Source organism: Drosophila tropicalis, unplaced genomic scaffold, assembly GCF_018151085.1.
Source record: "Drosophila tropicalis isolate 14030-0801.00 unplaced genomic scaffold, ASM1815108v1 contig_158, whole genome shotgun sequence".
Lineage (NCBI taxonomy): Eukaryota > Metazoa > Arthropoda > Insecta > Diptera > Drosophilidae > Drosophila > Drosophila tropicalis.
This window is the reverse complement of record NW_027172602.1, coordinates 7,674,662-7,692,804: the sequence shown is the minus strand read 5'-3', so window position 1 is coordinate 7,692,804 and position 18,143 is coordinate 7,674,662. Positions and strand designations below refer to the sequence as shown.

General features: G+C 37.6%; 2 protein-coding genes across 12 annotated transcripts; one reads left to right on the top strand and one right to left on the bottom strand.

Annotated features, from left to right (window-relative positions):
* Positions 1–1,861: 1,861 nt before the first annotated feature.
* Positions 1,862–6,798, bottom strand: Rbp1-like. Of its 2 annotated transcripts, none has more exons than XM_068302305.1 (2): positions 6,261–6,798; positions 1,862–2,689 (listed from the first exon to the last, which is right to left on the bottom strand). In XM_068302305.1, exons 1-2 carry the CDS (start codon positions 6,671–6,673, stop codon positions 2,602–2,604), a joined length of 501 nt encoding a protein of 166 aa, XP_068158406.1. In that variant the 5' UTR covers positions 6,674–6,798; the 3' UTR covers positions 1,862–2,601. The 2 variants fall into 2 exon arrangements, with proteins under 2 accessions (XP_068158406.1, XP_068158401.1); XM_068302300.1 differs by lacking the exon at positions 1,862–2,689 and adding an exon at positions 3,795–5,841.
* Positions 6,799–6,951: 153 nt separating this feature from the next.
* Positions 6,952–17,799, top strand: LOC137587409 (probable phosphorylase b kinase regulatory subunit alpha). 10 transcript variants are annotated; one of them, XM_068303818.1, is made up of 13 exons: positions 6,952–7,219; positions 7,272–7,903; positions 7,969–8,636; positions 8,709–9,032; positions 11,235–11,382; positions 12,599–12,928; positions 12,983–13,231; positions 13,445–13,549; positions 14,566–14,622; positions 15,381–15,949; positions 16,020–16,287; positions 16,372–16,969; positions 17,032–17,799. In XM_068303818.1, the coding sequence occupies exons 2-13, from the start codon at positions 7,327–7,329 to the stop codon at positions 17,135–17,137; spliced, it is 3,999 nt and encodes a 1,332-aa protein (XP_068159919.1). In that variant the 5' UTR covers positions 6,952–7,219; positions 7,272–7,326; the 3' UTR covers positions 17,138–17,799. The 10 variants fall into 10 exon arrangements, with proteins under 10 accessions (XP_068159919.1, XP_068159921.1, XP_068159920.1 ...); XM_068303820.1 differs by having other exon boundaries at positions 13,385–13,549; positions 15,693–15,949; XM_068303819.1 differs by having other exon boundaries at positions 13,385–13,549; positions 15,555–15,949.
* Positions 17,800–18,143: the final 344 nt, after the last annotated feature.

Below are 18,143 nucleotides of genomic sequence, written 5' to 3'. Positions count from 1 at the left end.
TGTCTGTGTCGCTGTGCTCTCGTTTTGCATATGTATGCGTACACTCGTCGGTACATGCTCAGGCTTCGTAGTGTGTGTGTGTGACGTGAAGTTGTACAACATCGCATTTCAATAGCTCCCTCAACCAAAATTTTTGATTTTCGACAAAAAAGCGACAATGCGAATAGGTAATGCCTCTGTGAAAAGAATATCAGAAAGTATTGGCATCAGCTTCGTATGTGTCACGGTGGCTGTGCCGATAGAGTGCTCGCTTGGCGTTCGGAATATCTCTGGTTCGAATCCCAACTCGGTTATCGTTAATGAAGGTTTTTTCTGTCTATTTTTTTTATTTATATAAAAATAAATAAAAAAAATATAAACAAAAAAAAAAAAAAACAAAATAGAAATAAATAAAAAAATAAAAATAAACAAAAAATAACCTTCATTAACGATAACCGAGTTGGGATTCGAACCAGAGATATTCCGATCGCCAAGCGAGCACTCTATCGGCACAGCCACCGTGACACATACGAAGCTGATGCCAATACTTTCTGATATTCTTTTCACAGAGGCATTACCTATTCGCATTGTCGCTTTTTTGTCGAAAATCAAAAATTTTGGTTGAGGGAGCTATTGAAATGCGATGTTGTACAACTTCACGTCACACACACACACTACGAAGCCTGAGCATGTACCGACGAGTGTACGCATACATATGCAAAACGAGAGCACAGCGACACAGACATGCGCTCATCGTTCTGCGATCTGTGGCAGACTGAATTATTTTCGATGCGTAGCGACACTGCTGCGAGCGAACGTTTTTCGCTCTCGCTGCGACCGCTCTCTGGGGTTCTACGCTGTTCGGCTTTTGCCGAAGTTCTCTGGGGTTCCAGACTCAGGCTAGCATTTGTAATCAAAAAAACTTGAGTTTGACGCATCTATGTATTCTATGGTTAGTGCTTGGAGTTTATGTAGCGTGGCGTCTGTGTGTGTGTTTTGGTAGGAGTAGTAGCAGGCAGCGCTTGAACAGAGCCGATTTATTTTGACTGTAACTTGTGTTCTATTTATCCGATCAGATGGAAATTTTGAGATCTTAAATTTTATATCCAATACTATCACATTAGTAGATTTCAACTGCTTTACCTACTTTTCGTTTATATAACTATATGATATAGTGGTCCGATTCGATAGATTTTCATACCCGACCTCACTCAGATAATAACCTGAGCGCCTGGGCTTACTTTGACCACGTTTTTTGTTACTTGTCAATGTGGAAAAACGTTTTATCTAAAAAGTCGAATGTTCGCAATCATTCCTATAGATATAGTCATTCGATCTTGATCAAATTTAGCACAGTCTGATCCGATCCGGCTGAATGAGAGATATACAAACTGTGCTGAATCTCTTACGGTTTAAGAGGAGTTGGCGCTGATCCAGACAGAAGGACGGACATGGCAATTTGAACCCATCTCTCGTCGGGAATGCTTCTTTCTATGCTTTGTACACATCTGACCTAAATTAATATACCCTTTTTGGAAGGGTATAAAAAGTAGACAAAAAAGATGGCTGATAGGCGGCTATATAGACTCAGCTTATCATGCTGTTCAAGAATATACATATATATACTTAATGGGCTTGGAAACGTCTCTCTTCTGTGCGTTACAAACATCTTATAATACCCTCTGATATTGAAAACATAAAAAACATTCTTCTATTTCAATTTAATGAGGCTCTAATTAGCTTACATAGTCTTAGCCCGATAGTTTCTATGAGTTAAAAAGGCCAAGATGAAATAAATTAGAATTTCATTTGAAGTCTTACCTTTTGCCAGACCTTATACCCCCCTCCAACCCACAGTATCAAATAAAAACAATTAGTTAAATTAACGTTTTGTTGTAATTCAAGTTATCCGCTGTTGGTTTATTTTTTTTCTTTTATTAATTCTCACTTGGCTTATCACTCTGTCGTCGTGATTTATTCTCGTAATATGTATATAGAAATTGTTAAATTTTTGTTTTTCTTTCTGATTAATTCACTTTTTTACAGTTGTATATATATATATATACGGATCTTATTCTTCTTCTTCTCACTTGAGTTGAGAATTTACCATAGCATTAATCCACATTATCATTATAATCAGAGCACAAAACGAGAAGATGTGCCACTTGTTTTTCTTTTTTTTTTTTTTAGTTTTTCTTTTGTCTTCTTTTGACCATCGCTCACTCTTGCATTATATAATGTTGTTTGTTTTGTGTTTCATTTAAAATCTACGCACTTAAAATCTAAATACTTCAATTGTATTAGAGTAGAGCAGAGGATTATTAAGGTAGGATTTTGGAATAATAAGGAATTACGCGGGAGATGTTGGGCTTATCCAAAATAGAAGGAAAGAAGATAATAGACTAACAAAATATACAATTTAAAACAAACAAAAAAAAAAAAAAAAAATATTTTAATATTCTTATATAAGGTTGTTGGATTGGCTGTGTTTGGGGTGGGGATGATTCTTTGTGATTGAGTTTAGTTGAGAGACACACACACAGAGATTGAGAGAGAAAGATTGTGAAAGAGGGAGAGAGGTAGAGGAAGATAGTTAGATATATAGCCCGTTTTCCTTTCTCCTTAATGGCGATCTCGTGAGTCCGAACGGCTGCGACGATCCCGTGAAAAGCTGCGACTTCTTGACCGTGAACGTCTCGGGGAGCGCGATCTGTAATTAGATGGGTCAAGGGGGAGCAGGGAATTTGATAGTGTTTCGGTTTTTTTTTTTTTGGTTTTTAGAAGTTGCATTAAAAAAAACAGAAGGACACATATAATAAGACAAAAGACAGAAAGAGAGAGAAAGAGAGGGAGAGAGAGAGAAAGAAAGAGAGATAAAATACAAATTAACGAGATTTTGTTTGACTTGCTAAAATATGTAAAAAAAAAAAATTTCACAAAAGAAAAACATTAAATAAAATAAATTATTTAATTAATTAATTAACTTTTTTTCGTTTTCTTTTCTTTTGATCAAACAACACACAACTTGAACACGTTGAAGCAGCTGATGGAGCTATTCAAAGCTTTTAAGCCTGGCTTATTGATATTATTTTTTGTTTCATTAACGAAAGCGTCGATTGGTGTGGCTGATTGGTTGGTTGGTTGATTGATTGATTGATTGATTGATTGGCTGATGAGCAGAGCAGAACTAAGAAGAAGACTGTTGTTGTAGTTGAGTTGTTGTTGTTGTAGTAGTTGTTGTTATTGTAGTTGGGCAGTTGATTCAATACTGATTGATTTGTGACTAAAGTGGTGGTTGGTGGTGGTTCTGGTAGGTGGTTGGTGGTGGTGGTGTGTGTTGGTTGGTAGATTGGCTGAGGTGATGGTTTCTTTCTTTCTTATTTTTTGAAGTTGAAGTTTTTTTTTTGCAGCAGTTGCAGTAGTTGCATGTTGTAGTAGAAGAAGCAGCAGCTATAAGGCTGTGGATTGGTTGTTGTGGTTGAAGAGCGCAGCAGATGAAGAACACGCACACTCCTAAACCCACCCAAACCCTCACATGCATACATAGACACACACACACACACACACACCCCGAAGGAGTTGGGAAACAACTGACCATGCGCTGTGTTGGTGCATTAAGAAGATTCCTTAAAATCTCCTCATCGTTCGCATAATCATCATGAAGCATTTTGATAGGGAGCAAAACCATTTGCAAATGCACAACAACACATATGTAGGTATGTAAGCGGGAGTATTGGATGGGGGAGGGGAGGAGTTAGGGATAACAAATAACATTAGATAACCCAAACATTATTCTCTATTTAATTACAGTCTAGTGATAGTTGATCATAAATCTTTAAATGTTTTATGTTAATTGTTAAAACAAAAAAAAAATATAAACAGTTATTTTAATTATGCTAATATATAATTAGTCAGTCTTTCTTTCTTGTTTATAGTCTGGAAACTGAAGTAAATCACTTATTTTAATCACATTTTTTTACTTTTTCTTACCACAAAATCATGGGTTTTTACTTAAAACACTTCTAGTGTGATTTAAAACAATTTTGTTTACTAAAGCTAAGCTTTCAACTATTACTAAAACCTTTAACTGTAACTGCGCATAGATTAATAGTTTAACTAAGTTTAATCTTTGGTTCAAAATTATAGGTTTCTCATATCAGCTAAAAAACATGATGTAAAACAATATTGTTTTCGACTATTATTAGCCCCTATAACTGTAACTACATATAGATTAATAGACAATACTACTTGACTAAGTCAATCGGGGAAGGGAGATAGGATGGTAGGTAGTGGATTGGTATATATATATATATATATATATATATATATATATATGTGTGTGTGTGTTGCAAACCCCAAGGAACGGAAATGGGAAAGCTTTTTCTATTCCATTCGGTTTTTAACATTTGATGATCAAATACTTTTTCTTTCTTTCTTTGTGTTGTTGTTGGAGTTGGAGTAGTAGTAGTAGTAGTAGTAATTGTAGTAGCTGTTGGTTGGTTGTTGTTGTTGTTGTTCTTGTTGTTGTTGGTTGTAGCTTGTAGGCTGGCTAGAGATGACATTTGATGAGGTTGATTTTGGTTGGTGGTGGGTTGGTTGGTTGATTGATTGATTTTTGGTTGAGCTGATTAATTGGCTGATTGGTTGAGTTGGTTGTTGGAGGGACAAATTTTTTTCTAATATCTCAAGACGAAATTTGCAGAAGCGTTGCTTAACTACACACATTTCTTGATTTGCTTTGGTGAAGTTAGCTGGAACGAACGAACCACGAACGGTGTTGGCAATTGTTGTTGCTGTTGTTCTAATTGTTGTTGTTGTTGTTTGTTGTCGGTGATTTTGTGTTGGTTGGTTGGTTGGTTGATTGATTGATTGATTGATTGGTTAAATGTAAAATAGTAGAAGCTTCAAAATAGATGAGAAGGTTATGAAGTTTGCGGTTGCAGTTGAATTTTTGCAGTTAAAGTTGATGAAAAAGATGCGGTGCGACGCTTTTTGTTGCTTTGCCTTTGATTCAAAGAAAGAGAGAAGCTGTATGAGTGTGTGTGTGTTAGAGAGTGTATGCATATATAGCTGCAACATGAAATGAAAAGATCCAAATCTCCACCAAGCACAAGAATTAGTTTAATTAACGAATTCAAACAACTTTTTTGATTCGCTTACTCAAATTGTAACAATTTAAGTGGCTATATCAGTCTGATTCAGTCTTATCATTTCATGATGGCTGTGTGTGTGTGTGTATGTGTTTGCTGCACCATTCTCCCCAATTTTAAAAATTGGTTATTCAAGCAGTGGAGAAACGAGGAAGCTATTCTTTTTAAGCTCTGCTTGAACTGCTTAAATGTGTATGCCAGTGTGGGTGTGTAAATATGGAGTGTTGTGAGAGGGTTAGTTGTTGTTGTTGTCGCTGTGGTGGAGGAGCTGTTGGTTGCTTTTGTTGTTGTTGGTTTTTCTGATGATGTTGATGCAATTTGCGGCCTTGTGGTTGTTGTTCTTGTTGATTTTTAATGAGAGAGAAAGAGAGAAGGGAAGAGTGTAGGTGTTGTTGCTATTGTTGTTGTTGTTGTGGTAATCGTCATGGGTCAACGGAATTTATCAATTTTGTTGCATTCGGCAATTATCATCAACTTGAATTGTGTTGTTGTAGGTGAAATGTGTGTTGTTTTTGTTGTTGTTGGTGGTGGTGGTGGTGTAATAGGAGGAGCAGGATCTGTAGTTGTGAGACGTGAAGTTGTTGTTGTTTTTCTTATTGTAGTAGTAGTTCTTGTTGAAGGAAGAGGAGTAGTAGAAGTTCTAGTAGTAGTAGCTGTTGTTGTTCTTGTTGTTGTTGTGCTTGTTGTAGTAGTAGAAGAAGAAGACTTTATCCTGCAAAATGATTGTGAAACCACATTAAAACTGGCTCCATTCTTGCAAGTATGTATTTACTAAAACACAACAAACAAACGGAAGACTCAATAGAAAATAAACAAAAACAACAAAAATATTTAGATATGTTAATATATAAAAGAGACACAGCCTACTACTATTGTATTTCATAATAAATAATGCGCGCTGAATATCTCAACAGTGGCACACAATTTGCGTATGCCACTGTAGATACATACATGACATGGAGATGCCATACTGGTTGTTTTTTTTTTTTTTGTTCCTCTCTTCTTTTCATTTGCTTTGTATGTATACTCAAATTGATTTTTCACATATGTATGTATAGCAGAATTTTTTGTCTTTTTCTTTCTTACTTTTTTTTTTTGTTGTTTTTTCTTTTCTTTTTTGGCAATACTCACCTATAGCGTCCGCCTCCATCACCAGTACGAGCCCCACCACCGCCTCCTCCGCCACCGCTGCCACTGCGTGCACCACGTCTTGGTCCACCGCCGCCGCCACCACCGCCTCCTCCTCCGCCACCGCCGCCGCCACCACCACTGCCGCGCCCTTCTCGGGATCGACCCGAGGACATTTCAACCCGGATGCGGGTGCCGCAGCAGCGTGTACCATCTAGACCTCGGGTTGCGTCCTCTGCATCGCGTCTATCTTCAAATTCGACAAATGCAAAGCCTGGAGGATTGCGGGCCACCCAGACATTGCGCAAGGGTCCGTATTTGCTGAATGCGTTCTCAATCTCATATTTTGAGGCTGAGGAGCCCAAATTGCCCACGTAGACTTTGCAAGCCAAGTCCCATTCGCGATATCGGGGCATTGCTCAGCTTTTTTCCCTTTTTTGTTTGCTTTAACTTCTGAAACAGTTGTTGTGTGTGTATATACGCCTTAATTTGCGCTAATCGTTCAACAACAAGCCCGATGAGTTTTCACAGTTTTCACAAATGGTAGTGATGGGAAAATCCACCGATGGCACCATAGATTCTTATCGATTAATTCTCAGTTTCCCCCTATTTGTATTAGACTCCCACTATTTTACTCGATATGTTATCGATTGGTTTCTGCTGTGTGGCTTGCCATCCCTAATTCCACATCCCTTCTGCATGACATTGAGTTGACTTTGCTTTTAAATATTTTAATTTGTAATAAGAAAAAAACAGTGAAATATAGTTTACATTGAAACTCAAGTTAAGGACGAGCTGCTCTCTATGGAGCATGAGCAGCATTTGTGAGCGTCGTCAAGGTCAGTCAGCTGGTTCTAGGACAATCGCGATAGAACAAGTGGTGTGGAGGCTAAGAACGTGAACGAGAACGAAAACAACAATTGCAGCTGCTGCTGCATTTGACCGCAGGCCAAACAGATTATGTAAGTAGACGCACATCGCGATCCGAGCAGGAATTATCTGAAATCTTTACAGAGAATCCAGATCCAGATAACAATTCCCTCCATTTGATACCGAAAGAAGGAGCAAGATGCGTTCCCGTAGCAATTCTGGCGTCCGTCTGGACTACTATCAGCGAATTGTGCACCGCTTGATATTGGCGCACCAGGAGCCGGTAACTGGCCTGTTTCCAGCTTCGAATGTTAATTCACATGCCTGGATCCGAGACAATGTGTATTGCATCTTGGCTGTTTGGGGCCTTTCGATGGCCTATAAGAAGATTGCCGATCAGGACGAAGATCGCGCCAAATGCTATGAGCTCGAGCAGAGCTGTGTCAAGCTGATGCGGGGCCTTCTGATGGCAATGATGAACCAAAAGGACAAAGTTGAGAAATTCAAGATGACCCAAAGTCCGTACGATTCTCTGCATGCAAAGTATTCAAGCAAAAATGGCTTGCCAGTGGTCGGGGACAGAGAATGGGGCCATCTGCAGATCGATGCCGTGTCCTTGTATTTACTAATTCTTGCCCAGATGACCGCTTCTGGACTGCAAATTGTTTTCTCATTAGATGAAGTTTCATTCATACAAAATTTGGTATTCTATATAGAATCAGCTTACTCTATACCAGATTATGGTATATGGGAGCGTGGTGATAAGACAAATCATGGTAAGCATTAATATCTAATCTATGCAGCATTACGAGAATTCTAATTTGTATTTCACCTTCAACAGGTGAGCCTGAGCTGAATGCCAGCTCCATCGGCATGGCAAAGGCAGCTTTGGAGGCAATGAATGAATTGGATTTGTTTGGAGCCCGTGGCGGTCCGGCCAGTGTTATCCATGTGCTAGCAGATGAGGCCCACAAATGTCAGGCTGTGCTTCAATCAATGTTGCCCCGTGAGTCGAACAGCAAGGAATTAGATTCAGGGCTCCTGTGTGTAATTGGCTTCCCTGCATTTGCTGTGGACGATGCCCAGCTCATCCACAACACCAAGGATGCCATTCTCTGCCGTCTGCAGGGAAAATATGGCTGCAAACGTTTCCTACGCGATGGCTATCGCACCCCTAAAGAGGATCCCTCTCGCCTGTACTATGAACGCTGGGAATTGCGAATGTTTGAGAATATCGAGTGCGAATGGCCACTGTTCTATTGTTATCTAATCCTCTTCCATGCCTTCCAAAACGATAAACGTTCAGTTCAGGAGTATGCTGATCGTCTCGAAAAGATAATGGTTCGATCTGAAGATGGTATATTGCTTGTCCCAGAGAGTTATGCTGTGCCGCAGGATCTGGTGGGATTTGAATACCAAAAACCAGGCTCTCAAGCGAGAGAAGTTGTTGGCCGTTGTCCCTTTTTATGGGGTCAATCCCTTTTCATTTTGGGCCGACTTTTGCAAGAAGTGAGTACAAATGAATAATAACTTATTGGTTAATCTTTTTAATATTTATACATTTCTTTCTAATTTATCTAGGGCTTCTTGGCCGTTGGTGAATTGGATCCCCTGAATCGCCGTCTGGGTGCTCAAAAGAAACCAGATGTTGTTGTCCAGGTTGTCATTATAGCCGAGGACAATGAGATTCGTGACAAATTAGCCGAACATGATTTACATGTTCAGACAATTGCTGAAGTTGCTCCCATTGAGGTACAACCAGCCCGAGTGCTCAGTCATTTGTATACCTATTTGGGTAGGAATCGCAAGTTGGGGTTAAGCGGACGCAAATCCCGGGATGTGGGCATCTTAAGTACCAGTAAATTGTATTCGCTCAAAGATCGTATATTTGCCTTTACCCCGCAGGTAAGTTTATCGTGACTTTAATGAACATTATAAGTTTGCCATTCCTTTCTTTATCCTGCTCCCTTATCCCCAATTCTTCTTCAATGATTACACACTCTTTTGACCTCTTTATATCTATATATATACATATATGTATATGTATATGTATCGATAGGTATACATACTACTATATCATATTACTATTCATGTACAAAACTAATTTCTTGATACTCAAATTTGTTAAATTGGTGACAATCTATCAAATACTGAAAGTTTAATGTTTATTTGAATATCAACAATTTTCTCCCCACACACAAAGATATATATATATATTTTTTCCGTATACATATATGATTTCTTCTTCACTTTAATTATAATCAATTATGGTTTGTTTGTTTTTTTTTTTTCTTATTGCTTTATTATTATACATATGTGTGCATATAAACATACATATACACATATATATATGTATAAATATTTAAAAATATATTGTTTTGCATCAGTTTGTCGACTTGTCACGCTTCTATATTGCCTCCGATAATGAACTTATGATTGACATCCTTAAAGGCGAAATAAATTTTCTCAAGTCCGCTTGGGATCTGCTGGGTCGTCCGTTGGTGACATTAGTACTGAAGCGCATCCATTTAGGTCGGTCCAATTTGATAACCGGAGTATAATACTTTTATATACAATCATTAGTATTATCATTTTAATATTATTATTAATTTAAGTGTGTGTGGTTATCCTTTCTTTTCCTTTTTTTTCTTTGTAATTTTTTAATTGTAAATTTTGCTATTGTTTTATGCAAGGGTTTGCGTTTGTTTTCAATTGATTTATACATATAAACACACTTACACCTACACACACACACACACAGTACCGACTACAATTTAATTTTCTATTTATGAATTGTTTCTTACCGTCTTTTAGTTGTTAGTTACAGTTTTTTTTAGTTACCCAATTATAAAATGATTTTATTTTTTTGGTTATGGAAGCACCAAATATATACACCCACTCACATACACACACACAAACGCGCACTCTCCCATACATACATATTTTATCCATCCAATCACTTATATAGATATGTATATACATATATATATACTTAGTTTCTCTCCCCACTTTCTATGGTTTGCTTATCCCAATTTCCCCCATTTTCCTTTGAAGCCGTAAACCAACTTCGGTATTTCGAAGTTTCTTATATCCTTGCAGTTTTTTTTTTCAACAAACCTTTTAAGGAAATAGTCATCGAATATATTCAGAAACTCTCAAAAGGGAAGGGGGTGTGTCTTCTATTTCTGAATATCTCGAATAATTGAGAGTTTCTTCATGGATACAATCGTATTAATAGAAAAGAAGCACTTTTGTACAAATAATATTCAAATATATCTAAAAACTGACAAAAGGCATCAAAGTGACCTAAAGGAGTCTGTTTTAAGGCCTTAAAGATGGAGTGAATGTGTTTAAAGTAATCCTAAATCTAAATCTTTTGTTGATTCCAACATTAGCAAGATAAAAGTCAAATAATTCTTCTTGAATTGATTGGAATTATAGAATCTTAATGATATTATTTCGATAAGACTTTGTTAAAGGCAAATACATATTTAAGAATCCTGTTTTAATTTTGACAGTCTTTCAGAATCAATGGCATTCTTTAGTCGATACTTTGTTGAGTTATTTCTAATCATTTCCTTTTGAATCACCAACTCCTTGAATTTGGGTTGACATTTCTGTTAAATATATTGAGAGAGACCAAAGTTCCTGAGAGTCCATGTTGAGGTATTTGAGAGAGACAAAGTCCCTTGGGTATTGCCAATATCCTTGCAATTGATTTGGCATTGAGTTATACACTAATTTAATCATTATTTAACTAAAAAATTAACAAAAACTCCAAACCTTTTGTTAGATGCTTGTCTCATTTAGACTTGGCAAGAAGTGCTAGTGTCCGATTATGCGTTGAAGGATCTTATGTTGTAGGATATACATAGGTACATATGTATATGGTCCGATTTGTTAGTTTTGCGTATATAAAAATTGATGGCCCGCTGCAAGGCTATAAAATAAAGCAAAAATTATATCAAAAGAAAAAAAAAAAGCCAATTCGAATTGAAGCAACAAAACAAATTATTCATTTTTACCCCCCTCGTTTACTACCTACCTTACCGTTCACCTCCGTCAACAACAACAACAACTACAACTACAATCAACTACAATACACAGCATATCGACTATGAAGAATACTACACAACACGTGATCCCGATTTGCTTGCTAGCAATTTTACAACAAATTTAGCATTCTTGACCAACAATTGGCGTCATATGTTGGGCAGGCCGACAATCACATTAATGGCTACGCATTATATGCTAGGTAACTACCATATAAGAAAATCAATCAAAAATCAAGATCTAAATTAAAAATCAATTGCATAAAAATCCCCCTTCCACGACCACACACAAGCCCCCCTAACCCAATTCCCCGTCACTTTCCTCACATTGAGTCCAAAACATTTAGAACAACAACAACAACACATGCGAATTACTATATGTACATATATATCTTAAAGCTATGATATGATATATGATTGTGTGACACTTGTTTGTCCTTGCCGCCAGACTCCCAACTCTTGTGCTTTGCCCGTTCCCCCTCCATTAGTTGTTGTTATTACACACTTTGCTTCTTCTTTCTATGCAACTATCGAACATCTATGCCCGCATGTTAATCTATCCTACCGATCTATATATACATACGTAGAAATTGTAGTACATTATGCAGAAAGGATATAGTGAAGCCCATATAAGTAGGCAATATAGAAATAGAAGTTAACCTAATCCTGCCCTGACTCCTGACGGCCAGATTTGTGAGCAACTTGAGAAAGTTTTTGATAGAAAAAAAAAATTTGACTTCCCCCTTTCCTCTACTCATGACTTTCTCCCACCACCTAACCCACTTGGCTTAGTTAGTAGTCATAGGAGAATTGTTAAGGATCGATTAAGTTTCTAAAAAGATTACATAGACACACAACGCCATAAGAACATTGAACCTTACTAGTTCCACCGATACACACAGTCAAGGATCTCAAATTATCTCATTCCTTTTGAAGGTCTTTCCCTTTGTTTTGACTTGCACTTTGTGATTAGAATAATCATTACATATTCATATATATGAGAATGCAATTGACTTTCAGTTTAATGCTTGATACACTTCCTTCTCTTTCGGCAATAGGTTTATGGCTATATATATAATTTGTTTCTAATTTCTCTCACAGTGTGTCTAATATTTAAAATATATATCTAATTACTCTTAGCTTTTCTTTTACTAATCATATAAGACCATGAAATCGTGATGGTGATGGCTATTATTTTTATATGAATATCTAGTGAAAAAGATTATATTATTTAAACGTATGTTTGGTTATTGTTGTTAATTTGTGACTAATGCAAAACTCGTAGTTCTTAAGAGTCGTCGAGCCGCCACATTAACCCAAAACAAATTCATCTCTGTCCGCCATTTCATTGTTTTATTCATTTTGTACAATAATTTAATCGATTTCTCTTCTATGTGTGTGTGCGTGTGTGTAAATTAGATCAAGATCGTATACCATTGGCCATGATACAAACGATGAGAAAACTGAAATCTGGCTATATCAATGGAACTCGTGTCATGTTGGGCAATCTAAAGGACTTTCTGAATACCTCAGCCATTACGGACTTGAGTTTTCTGGGCAGCACTGAGGATGGCTATCCAGATCGTTTGCATCCCGATGTCCAAACCTATCTAGATGAGCATCTATTGCGTTCGTTTAGTAATCGTAATACAATGAATTTACGTGGTGGCCAATTGCGTCCGCGCACGCTGCGACGTCGTATGTCCTGCAAAGGAGCCATCAAGAAGACCCGTTCCATTAATGTTGACTGTAAGTAGAATAGCCATAGCCGGCGGCACGTCTTGTAATCAATTCCATTTGCAGCTGATAATCTGGGCATGGAGGGTCCCTCTCCTCTGACAGAACGTCGCTTATCCTCCATAGTTCCTCCGCCTTGGCTGCAGGCGAATAAACAGAATCATGTCAGTGTGTTTGCCACCACACCAGAAGAGGGGCCCAGCTCGCCACCACAATTGGGTGGCGAATTGATACGTGAGAATATCTATCCCGTGGATCCGCATCATGGACGTTTGGCCGTCGACAGGCGCAGCGAATTTGTGCGACAACAAGAGAGTTAGTACTTGGGTTTATTTGTCTCCCTTCTTTAGTTTACTTTGCTTTGAGTATTATGATGGTTTTTGTTTTTGTTTTCATTTTAATTTTCTTTCATTTTTGTTATCTTTATTTTGGATTTATTATTCTGCATTGAACACAACAAACAATTAGTAACTGTGCCCAAAATTCTAATCCAACGCCATCGTGCGGAAACAAATTTCGCGGAAACAGAGGTGGAAGAGCTAATCGCTATGCTACGCGAAACTGAGAATCTTGAGGAGCAAGGGGATATTCTGCAATTTTTGGTCGATACACAAGGATTGGATTTTAATACAGGTACGAAAAGTTCTCATTAATAATTATTAATGAATTAAATTGAAGAAGACTTGATTTGATTGTTATTGAGAACGACCGAAAGTTCTTTTAGTTTAACAACATAAGCTTAATACACAAACACACCCACACGCATACACACATACACAAAAACTTATACATCACATAAAGTTATGGGGAAACAATTTTAATTTGTTGAAAACATTCATCTTACAAGAAGTTGAATTAAATATAGTTTAGAGACTTAATTGGGGTATGCAAATCATAAATTTCCAGGCATTAATGAGTTAATGAGAAGGTAGGGAGGTGTCCTGACTCCTTAGACTCCTCTTTCCCTGGATACAATTACATTTTTATTTAAAGGCATTCTCAGATATTAAATTACTTCAAAATATGGCAAGTAAGAAGGTAGAAAGAAGAGTTTTGAAACCGAATTGAATGTTCATTTGGAAGGAATAACACAGATCTAGTATTTCATGGTGGATCTAGCTCTTTTAGGAAAATCGCTTTTTAGATATGGAAATTAGAATCCGCCAAGTACTTTAGATTGAATTTAATAAAATGGATTTCAAAATCTTTCGAAAAATTAGTTAAATCCAAACTTTAAATGTTTCAAAATGATGTACATACATACATAAGTAGAAGGCCAAATGTCTAGTTAGCCTAATGATAACGTATACGCCTAGGGTACAAACAACATTTTGGACAATGTTTAGATAATGTTTATAAACAAAGTAAAGGATTATAACGAAAATTAAAAACTCTCACTTTGGATTTCAATTTTTGTTATCATTGATTACTTTATTTTTTAACATTAATGTTAATGTTATTAATGTTGAAGCGAGGGATGCATACATTTAAATGTTGCCATTAAATTTTAGTTGTTCATCTCTCTCTCTCTCCCTATTTTGTGTCTTGTTTGGTTATTTTGCTTTTGTGTATTATATTTTCTGTGATTTTGTCTATTCTCCTTCATCGTCATGCGTCGTGTGTTCGTTCGTTCGTCTGTGTCCAATCAGCTGGCCTGGGTTTTAAGCATAAGAGCGGCGACAATGATAATAATAATGCTGCTGTGGGTAAGTTGCCTGCTCTGGGCTGTTTTTTTGTTTTGGAATTCATCTCGGTTGGTGTTTGTTCGATCTGTGTGTGTCCCCCGAAACAACAATCCAATTCCCCCCGCCTCCCCCCTCCACACAGCATTATCATAACCATATATTTCCCTTTGAATTGGCAATGAATCCCATTTCGCTCGAATTACTTAACAATTGTTTTGTTAACAAAGTCTATCTATCCCTAGTTTTTTTTTTTTTTACATAGTTATTTGTCTCACATTCTCGCTCTCTCTCTCTCTCTCGTCTCTCTGAGACTTCTTAAACTGTTATTTATACAAATTATTAAAAAATTGATAAACATTTTTTTGAATGTCGTCTTTCTAGAATTAATTATATCTAATCATCTCATTTAAATGTGTTTTTAGCTGCTTTAATTAATGTTATTCTTTTCTTTTTTCAATCCAAATTTGATTTCTTTTATTTATTTTTCGTCACCCACACACACACACACACATAAACACACTCACACAAATACATGGAACTTGAAAACATGGTGACCATCATCATCCTTGCATGATCCTTCTGTGCTGGGCGCGTGCTAATTAACCCACATGATGCCACATTTAACTTGCCTCAACAACTAATAACCAACAACAACAACAACAATAACTTATCTAAATCCGCATTCCCTTCAAACCCTTCTAAACAATTATCCCAACTAATTGTCCAATCCACTAAAAAAACAAAAAAAAATCTAAAACTAAAAACCAAACACAAAAAAGAACTCGAGCAAACATTTGTGGATGAAGTTGTGCTCGAACTGGCTGGTGGTGGGACGTGTGGTGGTGGTGGTGCTGCTGCTGCATCTTCATCATCCTCATCTACGTCGCCTACATCTTCTGCTTCTGCTGCCATGCCCAAAGTGATCATCGATGCCGCCTCCTCACCCACTACAGCTACAGCTAACGATGAGAATGAGAAGAATAACAAAGTGAACGCCGCCGCCGCCACCGCCACCAATTCTGCCACCGCTAGCACCAATAACCAGAACAACACAAGCTCGAATAACAACAACGATTCTTCTCAATCTGAAGGCATGCTAGAGGAGGGACGTGTCGTCACTGTACGGGATCTGCTCAAGGGTCTCTATGAGAAGGCCTGCCAGCAGAAGCTATGGGGCTTGGTCCGCCATACAGCTGGCATGTTGGGCAAACGTGTCGAGGATTTGGCCAAAGCGGTCACCGATCTATTGGTACGCCAGAAGCAAGTCACTGTGGGAATGCCGCCAAACAATGAGCACACAATAACCGCTCCGCTGCCCGAGGGTGAGCTGCGTCAGTTGATACACGATGTAAGACCAACAAGAAGTTCCTTGTTTCTGTCATCTCATAATTGTCATATTGTTTCTCTTTCGTTGTCAGGCCTATGGCGATGACGAGAGTACAGCTATGTTGACCCAAGAGTTGATGGTCTATCTGGCCATGTTTATACGCACCGAGCCTCAGCTGTTTCATGAAATGTTGCGCCTGCGTGTTGGCCTCATCATTCAGGTTATGGCCAAGGAGCTGTCGCGCACTCTAAACTGTAACGGTGAGGCAGCATCGGAACATCTACTTAATCTCTCGCCATTCGAGATGAAGAATCTGCTCTATCATATACTCAGCGGCAAAGAGTTTGCCGTCAGCAGCGGTAAGTAGAGGATTGCATTCTCATCCATCATCATCATCATTGTCTCTGTCATGATTCTAATTACAATTTCATTTTTATTGGCAGTTGCTCGTGGCAATCTTTCGATTGTGAGTTGCAAAAGCAGTCGCGTTAGTAAGAAAAGCCAAATTGGTCTGGGTGATCCAGAGGGCGAGGATGCTCTCATAGCCACCATTGATGATAGGCAAGGTCAGTGGCTGCGGCGTCGTCGTCTGGATGGTGCATTGAATCGAGTGCCCAGAGATTTCTACTCTCGCGTGTGGACGGTCTTGGAGAAATGTCAGGGCCTGGCCATCGAGGGACGTGTCTTGCAACAGAGCCTTACCCAGGAAATGACGCCGGGTGAACTAAAGTTTGCTTTGGAAGTGGAAACGGCCTTGAATCAAATACCACAGCCAGAGTATCGTCAACTTGTGGTTGAGGCCCTAATGGTTCTTACCTTGGTCACTGAGCACAATATGGTGCCATCTTTGGGTGATGTTATCTATGTGGAGCATTTGGTGCACAAGGCTAACCAACTATTCCTCGAGGATCAACGAAAGGTGCAAGGCGATGCCACCCTTTGCTGTGCCAAGCTCAAGGACGGCAAGGAACAGCAACAGGCGGCATCTGGCATGCTGCTCTGTGGTGGAGCTGCCTACATATGTCAGCATCTATACGATAGGTGGGTTAAATGAACATTAGATTGTGGTCATATTTCATTCATTCTATATTGCTCTCTTGCAGTGCTCCCAGCGGCAGCTATGGCACCATGACCTACATGTCGCGTGCTGTAGCCCATGTTCTCGACTGTGTGCCCAAGCATGGTGAAATGGAGTGTGCCATTTCGTAATCATCATCTTCGGCGCCTCACTTAATCTCTACTCTGGATACTTTCTCTCTCTCTCTATCTCTCACACACGCACATACTCACTCACTCTCTGTCCCTCTCTTGATCGTATGTCAGAGAAATACCCCCAGAACCCACCCCACCCTCCACCTCCTGTATATATATATTTCTATTTGTTTATGACTTAAATATTTTTGTTTTATTTATGCAATCTTGATGGCCAAAAAAAAAAAAAAAAAAAAAACTAAAAGAATAGACAAAGTTAATTTCTAATGTCTCTTTTAACATATACACACACATATATATATATTTATATATTATCTCCCCCAATCCCCCTATACTCTCCAAGAATGTCAAATTCTTGCTATGTTTCGGCAAATAATTGTTTGTTTTATTTTTATTATTATTTTTTTCTTAATTTTTTTAACGTTTTCATTGTAAAGAAAGAAAAATTAATTGTAAAACAGAATTTACAATAAAAAATTGTTTTTTTTTTTTCAGTGTTGAAATCAAAACCGAACCAATTGGTATTAAATAAATTAATACTTTATCGTTATTTAAAAATGAAAAAAAAAATAGCAACAATTTTAACTTTAAGAATTTCGAGATTTTAGTTAAAAAAGAAAATATTCAAATAAATATACTAAAATTATAAACACAAAAAAGTTGTTATTAATCTATTTGTAAGAAGCCTAAAGGATATTTGAGACTATAATTGGAATTTGAAATTTGACTTTTTCCTTTCATTTGTATAGATAATATAAATTTCTCATACTATAAGCTAACAACTTTCGATGTGCCGCAACTACAAACAAATATCCATCAATTAAGCCAAAAACTGAAAATAAAGATGATTCCTTTTGAATTTAAAGTTCTCCATTCCAAGGGGAAATAAAACATCTAAGAAAAACCAACGGTCATTTTAATTTGAGTAATTTTTTTTTTTGTTTTTGTTAAGCATAAATATATTATTGTTTTTTTCTTTTTTTATTGTATTTCTCATACATTT

Bases quoted from the DNA above. Each gene is read 5' to 3' on its own strand.
- Rbp1-like (XM_068302300.1), bottom strand. From the start codon at position 6,673: ATGCCCCGATATCGCGAATGGGACTTGGCTTGCAAAGTCTACGTGGGC. The intron at 5,842-6,260 runs GTGAGTATTGCC...ATCATTTTGCAG, and splicing joins GATGGAGGCGGACGCTATAG to GATAAAGTCTTCTTCTTCTA.
- LOC137587409 (XM_068303815.1), top strand. From the start codon at position 7,327: ATGCGTTCCCGTAGCAATTCTGGCGTCCGTCTGGACTACTATCAGCGA. The intron at 8,637-8,708 runs GTGAGTACAAAT...TAATTTATCTAG, and splicing joins TGGGCCGACTTTTGCAAGAA to GGCTTCTTGGCCGTTGGTGA. The intron at 11,383-12,598 runs GTAACTACCATA...TGTGTAAATTAG, and splicing joins GGCTACGCATTATATGCTAG to ATCAAGATCGTATACCATTG.